Source organism: Staurois parvus, unplaced genomic scaffold (genome assembly GCF_062004578.1).
Source record: "Staurois parvus isolate SC_StPar_1 unplaced genomic scaffold, SC_StPar_1.0 ptg003406l, whole genome shotgun sequence".
NCBI lineage: Eukaryota > Metazoa > Chordata > Amphibia > Anura > Ranidae > Staurois > Staurois parvus.
Window position 1 is genome coordinate 5,001 of NW_028321202.1, and position 15,074 is coordinate 20,074.

A 15,074-nucleotide genomic window follows, 5' to 3' on the forward strand; every position below is an offset into this window, starting at 1 on the left:
CAACAATGGGGGCACTGTTCCTCCCACTGGCACCAACAATGGGGGCACTGTTCCTCCCACTGGCACCAACAATGGGGGCACTGTTCCTCCCACTGGCACCAACAATGGGGGCACTGTTCCTCCCACTGGCACCAACAATGGGGGCACTGTTCCTCCCACTGGCACCAACAATGGGGGCACTGTTCCTCCCACTGGCACCAACAATGGGGGCTCTGTTCCTCCCACTGGCACCAACAATGGGGGCACTGTTCCTCCCACTGGCACCAACAATGGGGGCACTGTTCCTCCCACTGGCACCAACAATGGGGGCACTGTTCCTCCCACTGGCACCAACAATGGGGGCACTGTTCCTCCCACTGGCACCAACAATGGGGGCACTGTTCCTCCCACTGGCACCAACAATGGGGGCACTGTTCCTCCCACTGGAACCAAGAATGGGGGCACTGTTCCTCCCACTGGCACCAAGAATGGGGGCACTGTTCCTCCCACTGGCACCAAGAATGGGGGCACTGTTCCTCCCACTGGCACCAAGAATGGGGGCACTGTTCCTCCCACTGACCCCAAGATTGGGGCACTGTGCCTCCCACTGACACCAAGAATGGGGGCACTGTTCCTCCCACTGGCACCAAGAATGGGGGCACTGTTCCTCCCACTGACACCAAGAATGGGGCACTGTTCCTCCCACTGACCCCAAGATTGGGGCACTGTGCCTCCCACTGACACCAACTATTTTTTTTTGTCCCGAGTACCAAAAATCGGGCATCGTTTACTCCTGCTGGACACAGCCGGCCCCCCTAAAGTCTGTAGGTTAATAAACTGGCCCTTTCATTGGAAAGTTTGGAGATCCCCAGTCTGTTCTATCTTCACAAGGATCTGATCTTTTTAGGCCTCGCACACACACGCTTGTCAAAGCTTCTAACGCTTTTACAACTGTTTAAAGCGGAGTTCCCACTCACCTGTCAAAAAATAAAAGTCAGCAGCTCCAAAAACTGTAGCTGCTGACTTTTAAAAAACAGCCACTTACCTGTCCCTCGGTCCCGTGGTGTCCCCCCCAAAGCCCGTTTCATCGGCCGTCCTGTATTCCAGGAGGCCGTCATCTTCAGTGTTGGCACCCGGCTGTGACAGCTTGCAGCTTCACAGCCGGGGACCCACTGCGCATGCGCGAGAAGCACTGCGCTTCATGAATGGTCCTGTAGTCTTCTGGGACCTGTCACGTGTCCCAAAAGACTACAGGGAGGGAGGGAGGACACCTTCCGCTTCCAATCACCTAGGCGATCGGACCGAAAGTGGGAGCGGGTACCTGTCAAATTTAGGTACCCGCCCCCCAAAGATGCCAATCCTTAATTGGGAGCGGGGGAGCAGTCCTTAAAGTGGAACGTCCCCTTTTGGGTGGAGCTCTGCTTTAAGTGCGTTTACAAGCATCAAATGCTTGGATGTTAATTAACCCCCCTGGCAGTATTCCAGAGTGTAGCTCGGGGTTAACTTTGAGTACCACAAGCGGTAACCCCCCCCCCCCCCCGAGCTACACTTGGGATTACCCTGCTGTGCTTCTCCAGGGATCCCTGTTTCACTTACCCTGTCCTGCGCTCAGCGATGTCCCCCCTGCAGCGTCCCCGGCCATCTCCTCCGGCCGATGCCGGCATCTGTCTTCAGGGTTCTGTCCCCTGCGAGCGTCGGGACGTACGGGGGAGGGAACCGGCGGGAAATTCAAAAATGTCAAAACTGTGCATTCACTCAATCCCCTAAAATCACATAGTATAACATTCCTGTATCAAACCATTTCACATACATTTTGTCCCGAGTGCTTTGTCCGGCGCCCTGCCTGCATTTTTACTGTTCTTTCTGCCTGGAAACTGAGAAACGTCCATGGCGTCCAAAAAGCGTCCCTTTAGGTCAGACGCGGTTTTAGACCGGCTAGAGAACAGCGATAGTAAATCAGAACCACTTGCAGAATTGAGTGATAATGATTGGTGGGGGAAATTCCTCATCAGACACTGAAAACGATTCTGCGACTGAGCTCAGCGATGTGCGAACTTGGCGCTCTATTTCACATTTCAGTGTTTTTGGTTTGATTACATTATTGAATTAAATTTATTATTATATTATTATTTTTTATGGTTATTTATTATATCATATTTTATGATTTCGTGTTTCAAATTTTATCCTACCCGGCATGTTTACTAGACTCTTGTCCGGACAGATTTCAGTGAGTTATTCCTTAGAATTACAGCCTACAATAAAAAAAACAACAAATTTCCATTGAAAATAATGTACCGCTTTGAGCACAGAAATACTGACATAATCACACCGCTAGGGAGGTTAAGTTCAATGGTCAGAATAATAACTTATACTGGCCATTGAAATAAATGAACGCTCGAGCTTTAAATGTGCCTGGTGTTAACATGTATTTAGATGAATTTACACGCATCAAGCGTTTTTTTCTTCTACTGGATGCACTGGCCCTGGGTTTTTTTTACTGCTACTAAAAGCTTCTAAAAATCTGTGTGTGCATGGAGACATAAGGTACCATGGAGGGCCGTTTGAAAGCAGTAAAGAAAAAAAAAAACAAAAAACGCCTGATGCCCCTAAAAGTGGCTGCAAAAACGCCCTGTGTGCATGAGGCCTAACGCTTCATTCACACAGGTGTACTACAGCATTCACCCATGGGAGGGCCGGGTTCATCTACACAGGGATACGCAGGTGTTCCGTGCAGGCAGTCCCGATCATATCAGTTGGGATGCAGCTGCTGCATGGACACAGATGCTGCTCCCCATACCCACCCTGTCTGTGTTTGGGCCCTTGCATCTGTTTCCACACTACTGTCAAATTGGCGGCAGCAGCTATGTCTGTGCAGCCGCTGCATCCCAATTGACACGCATGGGACACCTGTGCATTCCTGGATGGGTAAGCCCCACCATCGATCAGGTGTATGCTGTAGTACACCTGTGTGAATGAGGCATGTATATATATATATATATATATATATATATATATATGTATATGTATATATATATGTATATATATGTGTGTGTGTATATATATGTGTGTGTGTGTATGTATATATATGTGTGTGTGTGTGTGTGTATGTATGTGTGTGTGTGTGTGTGTGTGTGTGTGTGTGTGTATGTATGTGTGTGAATATATATATATATATATATACATACATACATACATACATACACATTTTATATATATATATAATACACACAGGGGACACCTGTGCATTCCTAGATGGGTAAGCCCCACCATCGATCGGGTGTATGCTGTAGTACACCCGTGTGAATGAGACGTGTATATATATATATATATATATATATATATATATATATAGTGTGTATAATATATATATATATTATACACACATTTTAAATATATGTGTGTATATATATATATATATATATATATATATATATATAAAATCTGTATACACACACACACACACACACACACACACATATATATATATATATATATATATATATATATATATATATATTACACACAGGGGACACCTGTGCATTCCTGGATGGGTAATCTCCACCATCTATCGGGTGTACACTGTAGTACGCCATTGTGAATGAGTCCTAACAGACCTCTGTATGGTAGAAGGAATGTGAATATTGTGATCTATCCTCATGCTCTAATGCACGGGTGTCAAACTGGCGTCCCTCCAGCTGTTGCCAAACTACAAGTCCCATGAGGCATTGCAGGATTGACAGTTCCACGCATGACTCCCAAAGGAAGAGGCATGATGGGACTTGTAGTTTGGCAACAGCTGGAGGGCCGCCAGTTTGACACCCCTGCCCTAATGTATGTAACAGTACAGTTTAGCATCTCTAGGAATGCTCTGATTGGGTAGTGGTCGGCTGTTTTATGCGTCTGTTTCTCACCCAGGCTCCGTAGGGAAAGTAGCGGGATATTTGAATATCAAGACTCCTGGGACCAGTTCTCAGACTGTAAATACAACCTTGAAGACTCGGTGGAAAACGGTTACCTGCTGAAGCGTCGTGCGACCCCCTCCCAGCCACCTCTCTTCTATGACCAGCCCGACCTGTCCAGCCTCATAGATACAAACTTCTCGGAACAGGTGAAGCAGGAACCAGAGAACGTTCAGCAGCCTGTGCAGGTGAAGCAGGAGGTGGACAATGGCGGTTATGATTTCAGCAGTTTGGTTCAGCGAGCCTACGAGGAGCACAGTGCCTCCAGCGTGGCCACATATCCGCCGGTATTCTCGCCTGCTCCGTACGGGCAGTGCCAGGCGTTGTCGGGACGGAGCAGATCCCCTGGAAGCCGATCGGAGGCAAGCTGCAACTCTTTCAGAAGGAAGAGCTCGGCTGAAGAGCTTACATTCTGTAATGGGACCTCATCCCCTGTTGCCAGCTGGACGGAAGAGTTTGACAGTGCAGTGTGGAGTCTGGGGCTCCAGGGTAACTTGATTGTTGCTGGCCGGAGTAATGGAAGTCTGGAGGTAAGAGGGGGAAATCCTTGTTCTGTTCATTACATGTAGTAGTAGAAAATTAGTGATCAGTTTTGTGCTGTTGGAAATTGCTGATCAGTTCCCCTCCAAAGATAACTGACTGCTCTCTGCACGGCATTTTAGTAGCTGCTATCGTGTGTGTACACACATACACACGCACACGTACACACGCACACACACGCACACACACACGTGTACACACACGCGCACACGTTGGTCAACTTTGGGGACATGCTACAATTTCTGGTCAGACTGGGGGGATATGGTACAAGAGCTGCTCAGAGACAAAGAAGTCATGCTACAGGAGCTGGTCAGAGACACAGTGGACATGCTACAGCATATGGTTAGAGATTGGGGACATGCATCATGAGATTGTCAGAGACACAGAGGACATGCTACAGTTGTTGGTCAGACTAGGGACATGCTATAGGAGATGATCATAGGTTTGGGGACATGCTTCAGGAGATGATCATAGGCTGGGGACATGCTTCAGGAGCTGGTCAGAGACACAGATGACAATACTACAGGAGTTGGCCAGCTTTGGAGACATGGTATTGTTGCTGTTCAGACTTGAGGACATGGCACAGGAGGTCCTCAGAGAGACAGAAGACATGCTAGAGGAGATGGTCAGAGACACAGAGGACATGCTACAGGAGATGATCAAAGATTGGGGACATGCTTCAGGAGATTGTCAGAGACACAGAGGACAGGCTACAGTTGCTGGTCAGACTTGGGGACGTACTACAGTTGCTGGTCAGACTTGGGGACATGGTACAGTTGCTGGTCAGACTTGGGGACATGGTACAGTTGCTGGTCAGACTTGGGGACATGGTACAGTTGCTGGTCAGACTAGGGACATGCTACAGGAGATGATCATAGGCTGGGGACATTCTGCAAGAGATGATCATAGGCTGGGGACATGCTTCAGGAGTTGGTCAGAGACACAGATGACAATACTGCAGGAGTTGGTAAGCTTTGGAGACATGGTATTGCTGCTGTTCAGACTTCAGGACATGGCGCAGGAGGTTCTCCGAGAGACAGAAGACATGCTAAAGGAGCTGGTCAGAGACACAGGGGACATGCTACAGGATATGGTCAGAGATTGGGGACATGCTTCATGAGATTTTCAGAGACACAGAGGACTTGCTGGTTAGACTTGGGGACATACTGCAGTTGTTGGTCAGACTAGGGACATGCTACAGGAGATGATCAAAGATTGGGGACATGCTTCATGAGATTGTCTTTGACCATCTCCTGAAGCATGTCCTCAGTCTATGACAGTCTCATGAAGCATGTCCCCAATCTTTGACCATCTCCTGTAGCATGTCTTCTGTGTCTTTGATCATCTCCTGAAGCATGTCCTCAGTCTATGACAATCTCATGAAGCATGTCCCCAATCTTTGACCATCTCCTGAAGCATGTCCCCAGCCCATGATCATCTCCTGTAGCATGTCCCAAAGTCTGACCAGTGACTGTAGAATGTCCCAAGTCTGACCAGCAACTGTAACGTGTCCTCTTTGTCTTTTGACCATCTCCTGAAGCATGTCCCCAGCCCATGATCATCTCCTGTAGCATGTCCCAAGTCTGACCAGCAACTGTAACGTGTCCTCTTTGTCTTTTGACCATCTCCTGAAGCATGTCCCCAGCCCATGATCATCTCTTGTAGAATGTCCCAAGTCTGACCAGCAACTGTAACGTGTCCTCTTTGTCTTTTGACCATCTCCTGAAGCATGTCCCCAGCCCATGATCATCTCCTGTAGCATGTCCCAAGTCTGACCAGCAACTGTAACGTGTCCTCTTTGTCTTTTGACCATCTCCTGAAGCATGTCCCCAGCCCATGATCATCTCCTGTAGAATGTCCCAAGTCTGACCAGCAACTGTAACGTGTCCTCTTTGTCTTTTGACCATCTCCTGAAGCATGTCCACAGTCTATGACAAAGAGGACACATTACAGTTGCTGGTCAGACTTGGGACATTGTACAGTCACTGGTCAGACTTTGGGACATGCTACAGGAGATGTTCATGGGCTGGGGATTTGCTTCAGGAGATGGACAGAGACACAGATGACATGCTACAGTTTCTGGTCAGACTTGGGGGCATGATACAGTTGTTGGTCAGATGTGGGGATATGGTACAAGAGATGCTCAGAGAGACAGAAGACATGCTACAGGAGATGGTCAGAGACTAGGGACATGGTACAGTGGTAGATGGTCAGAGACTGGGAACATGCTTCAGGAGATGATTAGAGAAAGGAGTTGATACATTACATGAGACTACTAAAGATGGCTATCTGCTGGGACCCAGAGGGCCACACAGGAAGTGCAAAGGGACACCGGGTGGGCACCAGGATTCTTAGCTTCTTTCAGTATAACATCTAGATTCATAGTCCTTGATAAGGAGAGGCATCTACATTCATAGTCCTTGGTGAGGAGAGGCATCTACATTCATAGTCCTTGGTGAGGAGAGGCATCTACATTCATAGTCCTTGGTGAGGAGAGGCATCTACATTCATAGTCCTTGGTGAGGAGAGGCATCTACATTCATAGTCCTTGGTGAGGAGAGGCATCCTCTACAATCCTCCCAGACTGATAGAGTGAAATGAATTCCTCCCACTGCATAGTTCCTGTTGTTGCATTAACCTGAACCCACGGCAGAGCAGCCGCACCTCTTCTAATGTTCTGTCTCTCCTCAGGTCTGGGACGCTATAGAAGGCATTCTGCGCTGCAGCAGCAACGATGGCCAGAGCGGAATAACTGCGCTGGTTTTCTTAAATCACCGGTATGTAGGCTTCCCATCTTTGCAGCACAATGTTTACCGCCAGGGCCGTGGATAAGGGGGTACGACCGGTCCTTCTGTACGGGGCCCAGGAAGCTGGGTGAATCTGATGTGGGCAGGGAGGGTGAGCAGGGCAGTTACCGGAACCAATCCCTTGTACGGCTCTCCCTGCAGCAGCTGAAAGCTGGGATCTTCTCCTCTCCCCTCCTCCAGCTAGCTTTCAGCTGCTGCAGAGAGAAACATACGGGGGATCAGTTCCAGTAATTTACCAACCCCTTCAATTCCTAAATGAACACAATGAGTGATCGATACCGATCACTCATTGTATTCATTCATAACTGAAGCACAGTAAACTGTGTTTTTTTGTTGGGATGGGGGGCCCTGTTTGGTTGGCTGTATGGGGCCCTGTGGTTTGGGGGGAGGGGGGGGCCTGTCAGGTTGGTTGTAAGGGGCCCTGTGGTTTCTAACAGCAGCCCTGTGTACTGCCTGTGTTCTACTGTCCTTTCAGTTAAATGTTATGCCACAGTCATGCAAAGCTTTATGACCCAAATCACCCAGTTCTTTGCTCGCTAAGACCACAAGCATGATCCCGAACCCTTTAATGCAGTCTCTGTATCTAATCCGCCTGCGGCTGTCGTGGCTTCTGAACCATCCAAACAGAAACTCAGATTTTGAGGCTGAAAAGCTTAACCCTGAGGAGTCGGTCTACTGCCTCCATCAATAAGAGCTGAAGTGGTCTGCTGTCATTTGGGAATAAAGTATGCACCTAGGGGGATGGGCCTGTTGCTTCTACCTGTTCTTTTTAAACTCTTCCAGTCCAGACACTTCCCCCCCGCCCCCCCCCTTCCAGTCCGGACGCTTTCCCCCCCCCCCCCTTCCGGTCCGGACGCTTTCCCCCCCCTTCCGGTCCGGACGCTTTCCCCCCCCTTCCGGTCCGGACGCTTTCCCCCCCCTTCCGGTCCGGACGCTTTCCCCCACTTCCGGTCCAGACGCTTTCCCCCCCCCTTCCGGTCCGGACGCTTTCCCCCCCCCCTTCCGGTCCGGACGCTTTCCCCCCCCCTTCCGGTCCGGACGCTTTCCCCCCCCCTTCCGGTCCGGACGCTTCCCCCCCCCCTTCCGGTCCGGACGCTTTCCCCCCCCCTTCCGGTCCGGACGCTTTCCCCCCCCCTTCCGGTCCGGACGCTTTCCCCCCCCCTTCCGGTCCGGACGCTTTCCCCCCCCCTTCCGGTCCGGACGCTTTCCCCCCCCCCTTCCGGTCCGTACGCTTTTCCCCCCCCCCTTCCGGTCCGGACGCTTTCCCCCCCCCTTCCGGTCCGGACGCTTTCCCCCCCCCTTCCGGTCCGGACGCTTTCCCCCCCCCTTCCGGTCCGGACGCTTTCCCCCCCTCCTTCCGGCCTGGACGCTTCCCCCCCCCCTTCCGGCCTGGACGCTTTCCCCCCCCCCCTTCCGGCCTGGACGCTTTCCCCCCCCCCTTCCGGCCTGGACGCTTTCCCCCCCCCCTTCCGGCCTGGACGCTTTCCCCCCCCCCTTCCGGCCTGGACGCTTTCCCCCCCTTCCAGCCTTGACACTTTCCCCTCCTTCCAGCCTTGACACTTTCCCCTCCTTCCAGCCTTGACACTTTCCCCTCCTTCCAGCCTGGACACTTTCCCCCCCTTCCAGCCTGGACACTTTCCCCCCCTTCCAGCCTGGACACTTTCCCCTCCTTCCAGCCTGGACACTTTCCCCCCCTTCCAGCCTGGACACTTTCCCCCCCTTCCAGCCTGGACACTTTCCCCCCCTTCCAGCCTGGACACTTTCCCCCCCTTCCAGCCTGGACACTTTCCCCCCCTTCCAGCCTGGACACTTTCCCCCCCTTCCAGCCTGGACACTTTCCCCCCCTTCCAGCCTGGACACTTTCCCCCCCTTCCAGCCTGGACACTTTCCCCCCCTTCCAGCCTGGACACTTTCCCCCCCTTCCAGCCTGGACACTTTCCCCCCCTTCCAGCCTGGACACTTTCCCCCCCTTCCAGCCTGGACACTTTCCCCCCCTTCCAGCCTGGACACTTTCCCCCCCTTCCAGCCTGGACACTTTCCCCCCCTTCCAGCCTGGACACTTTCCCCCCCTTCCAGCCTGGACACTTTCCCCCCCTTCCAGCCTGGACACTTTCCCCCCCTTCCAGCCTGGACACTTTCCCCCCCTTCCAGCCTGGACACTTTCCCCCCCTTCCAGCCTGGACACTTTCCCCCCCTTCCAGCCTGGACACTTTCCCCCCCCCTTCCAGCCTGGACACTTTCCCCCCCCTTCCAGCTTGGACACTTTCCCCCCCTTCCAGCCTGGACACTTTCCCCCCCTTCCAGCCTGGACACTTTCCCCCCCTTCCAGCCTGGACACTTTCCCCCCCTTCCAGCCTGGACACTTTCCCCCCCTTCCAGCCTGGACACTCCCCCCCCCCCCCCCCTTCCAGCCTGGACACTCCCCCCCCCCCCCCCCCTTCCAGCCTGGACACTTCCCCCCCCCCCTTCCAGCCTGGACACTCCCCCCCCCCCCCTTCCAGCCTGGACACTTTCCCCCCCTTCCAGCCTGGACACTTTCCCCCCCTTCCAGCCTGGACACTTTCCCCCCCTTCCAGCCTGGACACTTTCCCCCCCTTCCAGCCTGGACACTTTCCCCCCCTTCCAGCCTGGACACTTTCCCCCCCTTCCAGCCTGGACACTTTCCCCCCCTTCCAGCCTGGACACTTTCCCCCCCTTCCAGCCTGGACACTTTCCCCCCCTTCCAGCCTGGACACTTTCCCCCCCTTCCAGCCTGGACACTTTCCCCCCCTTCCAGCCTGGACACTTTCCCCCCCTTCCAGCCTGGACACTTCCCCCCCCTTCCAGCCTGGACACTCCCCCCCTTCCAGCCTGGACACTTTCCCCCCCTTCCAGCCTGGACACTTTCCCCCCCTTCCAGCCTGGACACTTTCCCCCCCTTCCAGCCTGGACACTTTCCCCCCCTTCCAGCCTGGACACTTTCCCCCCCCTTCCAGCCTGGACACTTTCCCCCCCTTCCAGCCTGGACACTTTCCCCCCCTTCCAGCCTGGACACTTTCCCCCCCTTCCAGCCTGGACACTTCCCCCCCCCTCCCCCCCTTCCAGCCTGGACACTTCCCCCCCCCCTTCCAGCCTGGACACTTCCCCCCCCCCTTCCAGCCTGGACACTCCCCCCCCCCCCCCCCTTCCAGCCTGGACACTTTCCCCCCCTTCCAGCCTGGACACTTTCCCCCCCTTCCAGCCTGGACACTTTCCCCCCCTTCCAGCCTGGACACTTTCCACCCCTTCCAGCCTGGACACTTTCCCCCCCTTCCAGCCTGGACACTTTCCCCCCCTTCCAGCCTGGACACTTTCCCCCCCTTCCAGCCTGGACACTTTCCCCCCCTTCCAGCCTGGACACTTTCCCCCCCTTCCAGCCTGGACACTTCCCCCCCCTTCCAGCCTGGACACTTTCCCCCCCTTCCAGCCTGGACACTTTCCCCCCCTTCCAGCCTGGACACTTTCCCCCCCTTCCAGCCTGGACACTTTCCCCCCCTTCCAGCCTGGACACTTTCCCCCCCTTCCAGCCTGGACACTTTCCCCCCCTTCCAGCCTGGACACTTTCCCCCCCTTCCAGCCTGGACACTTTCCCCCCCTTCCAGCCTGGACACTTTCCCCCCCTTCCAGCCTGGACACTTTCCCCCCCTTCCAGCCTGGACACTTTCCCCCCCTTCCAGCCTGGACACTTTCCCCCCCCCCCCCTTCCAGCCTGGACACTTTCCCCCCCCCCCCCTTCCAGCCTGGACACTTTCCCCCCCCCCCCTTCCAGCCTGGACACTTTCCCCCCCTTCCAGCCTGGACACTTTCCCCCCCTTCCAGCCTGGACACTTCCCCCCCCCCCCCCTTCCAGCCTGGACACTTCCCCCCCCCCCTTCCAGCCTGGACACTTCCCCCCCCCCCTTCCAGCCTGGACACTCCCCCCCCCCCCTTCCAGCCTGGACACTTTCCCCCCCTTCCAGCCTGGACACTTTCCCCCCCTTCCAGCCTGGACACTTTCCCCCCCTTCCAGCCTGGACACTTTCCCCCCCTTCCAGCCTGGACACTTTCCCCCCCTTCCAGCCTGGACACTTTCCCCCCCCTTCCAGCCTGGACACTTTCCCCCCCTTCCAGCCTGGACACTTTCCCCCCCTTCCAGCCTGGACACTTTCCCCCCCTTCCAGCCTGGACACTTCCCCCCCCCCCCCCCTTCCAGCCTGGACACTTCCCCCCCCCCCTTCCAGCCTGGACACTTCCCCCCCCCCTTCCAGCCTGGACACTCCCCCCCCCCTTCCAGCCTGGACACTTTCCCCCCCTTCCAGCCTGGACACTTTCCCCCCCTTCCAGCCTGGACACTTTCCCCCCCTTCCAGCCTGGACACTTTCCACCCCTTCCAGCCTGGACACTTTCCCCCCCTTCCAGCCTGGACACTTTCCCCCCCTTCCAGCCTGGACACTTTCCCCCCCTTCCAGCCTGGACACTTTCCCCCCCTTCCAGCCTGGACACTTCCCCCCCCTTCCAGCCTGGACACTTCCCCCCCCTTCCAGCCTGGACACTTCCCCCCCCTTCCAGCCTGGACACTTCCCCCCCCTTCCAGCCTGGACACTTTCCCCCCCTTCCAGCCTGGACACTTTCCCCCCCTTCCAGCCTGGACACTTTCCCCCCCTTCCAGCCTGGACACTTTCCCCCCCTTCCAGCCTGGACACTTTCCCCCCCTTCCAGCCTGGACACTTTCCCCCCCTTCCAGCCTGGACACTTTCCCCCCCTTCCAGCCTGGACACTTTCCCCCCCTTCCAGCCTGGACACTTTCCCCCCCTTCCAGCCTGGACACTTTCCCCCCCTTCCAGCCTGGACACTTTCCCCCCCTTCCAGCCTGGACACTTTCCCCCCCTTCCAGCCTGGACACTTTCCCCCCCTTCCAGCCTGGACACTTTCCCCCCCTTCCAGCCTGGACACTTTCCCCCCCTTCCAGCCTGGACACTTTCCCCCCCTTCCAGCCTGGACACTTTCCCCCCCTTCCAGCCTGGACACTTTCCCCCCCTTCCAGCCTGGACACTTTCCCCCCCTTCCAGCCTGGACACTTCCCCCCCCCCCCTTCCAGCCTGGACACTTCCCCCCCCCCCCTTCCAGCCTGGACACTTCCCCCCCCCCCCCTTCCAGCCTGGACACTTCCCCCCCCCCCCCCTTCCAGCCTGGACACTTCCCCCCCCCCCCTTCCAGCCTGGACACTTCCCCCCCCCCCCTTCCAGCCTGGACACTTCCCCCCCCCCCCTTCCAGCCTGGACACTTCCCCCCCCCCCCTTCCAGCCTGGACACTTCCCCCCCCCCCCTTCCAGCCTGGACACTCCCCCCCCCCCCCCCCTTCCAGCCTGGACACTCCCCCCCCCCCCTTCCAGCCTGGACACTTTCCCCCCCTTCCAGCCTGGACACTTTCCCCCCCTTCCAGCCTGGACACTTTCCCCCCCTTCCAGCCTGGACACTTTCCCCCCCTTCCAGCCTGGACACTTTCCCCCCCTTCCAGCCTGGACACTTTCCCCCCCTTCCAGCCTGGACACTTTCCCCCCCTTCCAGCCTGGACACTTTCCCCCCCTTCCAGCCTGGACACTTTCCCCCCCTTCCAGCCTGGACACTTTCCCCCCCTTCCAGCCTGGACACTTTCCCCCCCTTCCAGCCTGGACACTTTCCCCCCCCTTCCAGCCTGGACACTTTCCCCCCCTTCCAGCCTGGACACTTTCCCCCCCTTCCAGCCTGGACACTTTCCCCCCCTTCCAGCCTGGACACTTTCCCCCCCTTCCAGCCTGGACACTTTCCCCCCCTTCCAGCCTGGACACTTTCCCCCCCTTCCAGCCTGGACACTTTCCCCCCCCTTCCAGCCTGGACACTTTCCCCCCCTTCCAGCTTGGACACTTTCCCCCCCTTCCAGCCTGGACACTTTCCCCCCCTTCCAGCCTGGACACTTTCCCCCCCTTCCAGCCTGGACACTTTCCCCCCCTTCCAGCCTGGACACTTCCCCCCCCCCCTTCCAGCCTGGACACTTCCCCCCCCCCCCCTTCCAGCCTGGACACTTCCCCCCCCCCCTTCCAGCCTGGACACTTCCCCCCCCCCCCTTCCAGCCTGGACACTTCCCCCCCCCCCCTTCCAGCCTGGACACTTTCCCCCCCTTCCAGCCTGGACACTTTCCCCCCCTTCCAGCCTGGACACTTTCCCCCCCTTCCAGCCTGGACACTTTCCCCCCCCTTCCAGCCTGGACACTTTCCCCCCTTCCAGCCTGGACACTTTCCCCCCCTTCCAGCCTGGACACTTTCCCCCCCTTCCAGCCTGGACACTTTCCCCCCCCTTCCAGCCTGGACACTTTCCCCCCCTTCCAGCCTGGACACTTTCCCCCCCTTCCAGCCTGGACACTTTCCCCCCCTTCCAGCCTGGACACTTTCCCCCCCTTCCAGCCTGGACACTTTCCCCCCTTCCAGCCTGGACACTTTCCCCCCCTTCCAGCCTGGACACTTTCCCCCCCCTTCCAGCCTGGACACTTTCCCCCCCTTCCAGCCTGGACACTTCCCCCCCCCCCCCCTTCCAGCCTGGACACTTCCCCCCCCCCCCCCCTTCCAGCCTGGACACTTCCCCCCCCCCCCTTCCAGCCTGGACACTTCCCCCCCCCCCCTTCCAGCCTGGACACTTCCCCCCCCCCCTTCCAGCCTGGACACTTTCCCCCCCTTCCAGCCTGGACACTTTCCCCCCCTTCCAGCCTGGACACTTTCCCCCCTTCCAGCCTGGACACTTTCCCCCCCTTCCAGCCTGGACACTTTCCCCCCCTTCCAGCCTGGACACTTTCCCCCCCTTCCAGCCTGGACACTTTCCCCCCCCTTCCAGCCTGGACACTTTCCCCCCCCTTCCAGCCTGGACACTTTCCCCCCCTTCCAGCCTGGACACTTTCCCCCCCTTCCAGCCTGGACACTTTCCCCCCCTTCCAGCCTGGACACTTTCCCCCCCCCCCCCTTCCAGCCTGGACACTTCCCCCCCCCCCCCTTCCAGCCTGGACACTTCCCCCCCCCCCCCTTCCAGCCTGGACACTCCCCCCCCCCCCCCTTCCAGCCTGGACACTTTCCCCCCCTTCCGGCCTGGACACTTTCCCCCCCTTCCGGCCTGGACACTTTCCCCCCCTTCCGGCCTGGACACTTTCCCCCCCTTCCGGCCTGGACACTTTCCCCCCCTTCCGGCCTGGACACTTTCCCCCCCTTCCAGCCTGGACACTTTCCCCCCCTTCCAGCCTGGACACTTTCCCCCCCTTCCAGCCTGGACACTTTCCCCCCCTTCCAGCCTGGACACTTCCCCCCCCTTCCAGCCTGGACACTTTCCCCCCCTTCCAGCCTGGACACTTTCCCCCCCTTCCAGCCTGGACACTTTCCCCCCCTTCCAGCCTGGACACTTTCCCCCCCTTCCAGCCTGGACACTTTCCCCCCCTTCCAGCCTGGACACTTTCCCCCCCTTCCAGCCTGGACACTTTCCCCCCCTTCCAGCCTGGACACTTTCCCCCCCTTCCAGCCTGGACACTTTCCCCCCCTTCCAGCCTGGACACTTTCCCCCCCTTCCAGCCTGGACACTTTCCCCCCCTTCCAGCCTGGACACTTTCCCCCCCTTCCAGCCTGGACACTTTCCCCCCCTTCCAGCCTGGACACTTTCCCCCCCTTCCAGCCTGGACACTTTCCCCCCCTTCCAGCCTGGACACTTTCCCCCCCTTCCAGCCTGGACACTTTCCCCCCCTTCCAGCCTGGACACTTTCCCCCCCTTCCAGCCTGGA

The 15,074-nt window shown here is 57.0% G+C and overlaps 1 protein-coding gene across 1 annotated transcript in view; it reads left to right on the forward strand.

The window, feature by feature from the left end:
- The window catches only part of SCAP (SREBF chaperone), a 45,050-nt gene that overhangs the window by 2,092 nt on the left and 27,884 nt on the right, over positions 1–15,074 (forward strand). The window contains exons 4-5 of the mRNA XM_089667599.1: positions 3,895–4,468; positions 7,170–7,255. Of these exons, the coding sequence (XP_089523725.1) occupies positions 3,895–4,468; positions 7,170–7,255 (660 nt within the window). The remainder of the gene's footprint in view (positions 1–3,894; positions 4,469–7,169; positions 7,256–15,074) is intronic.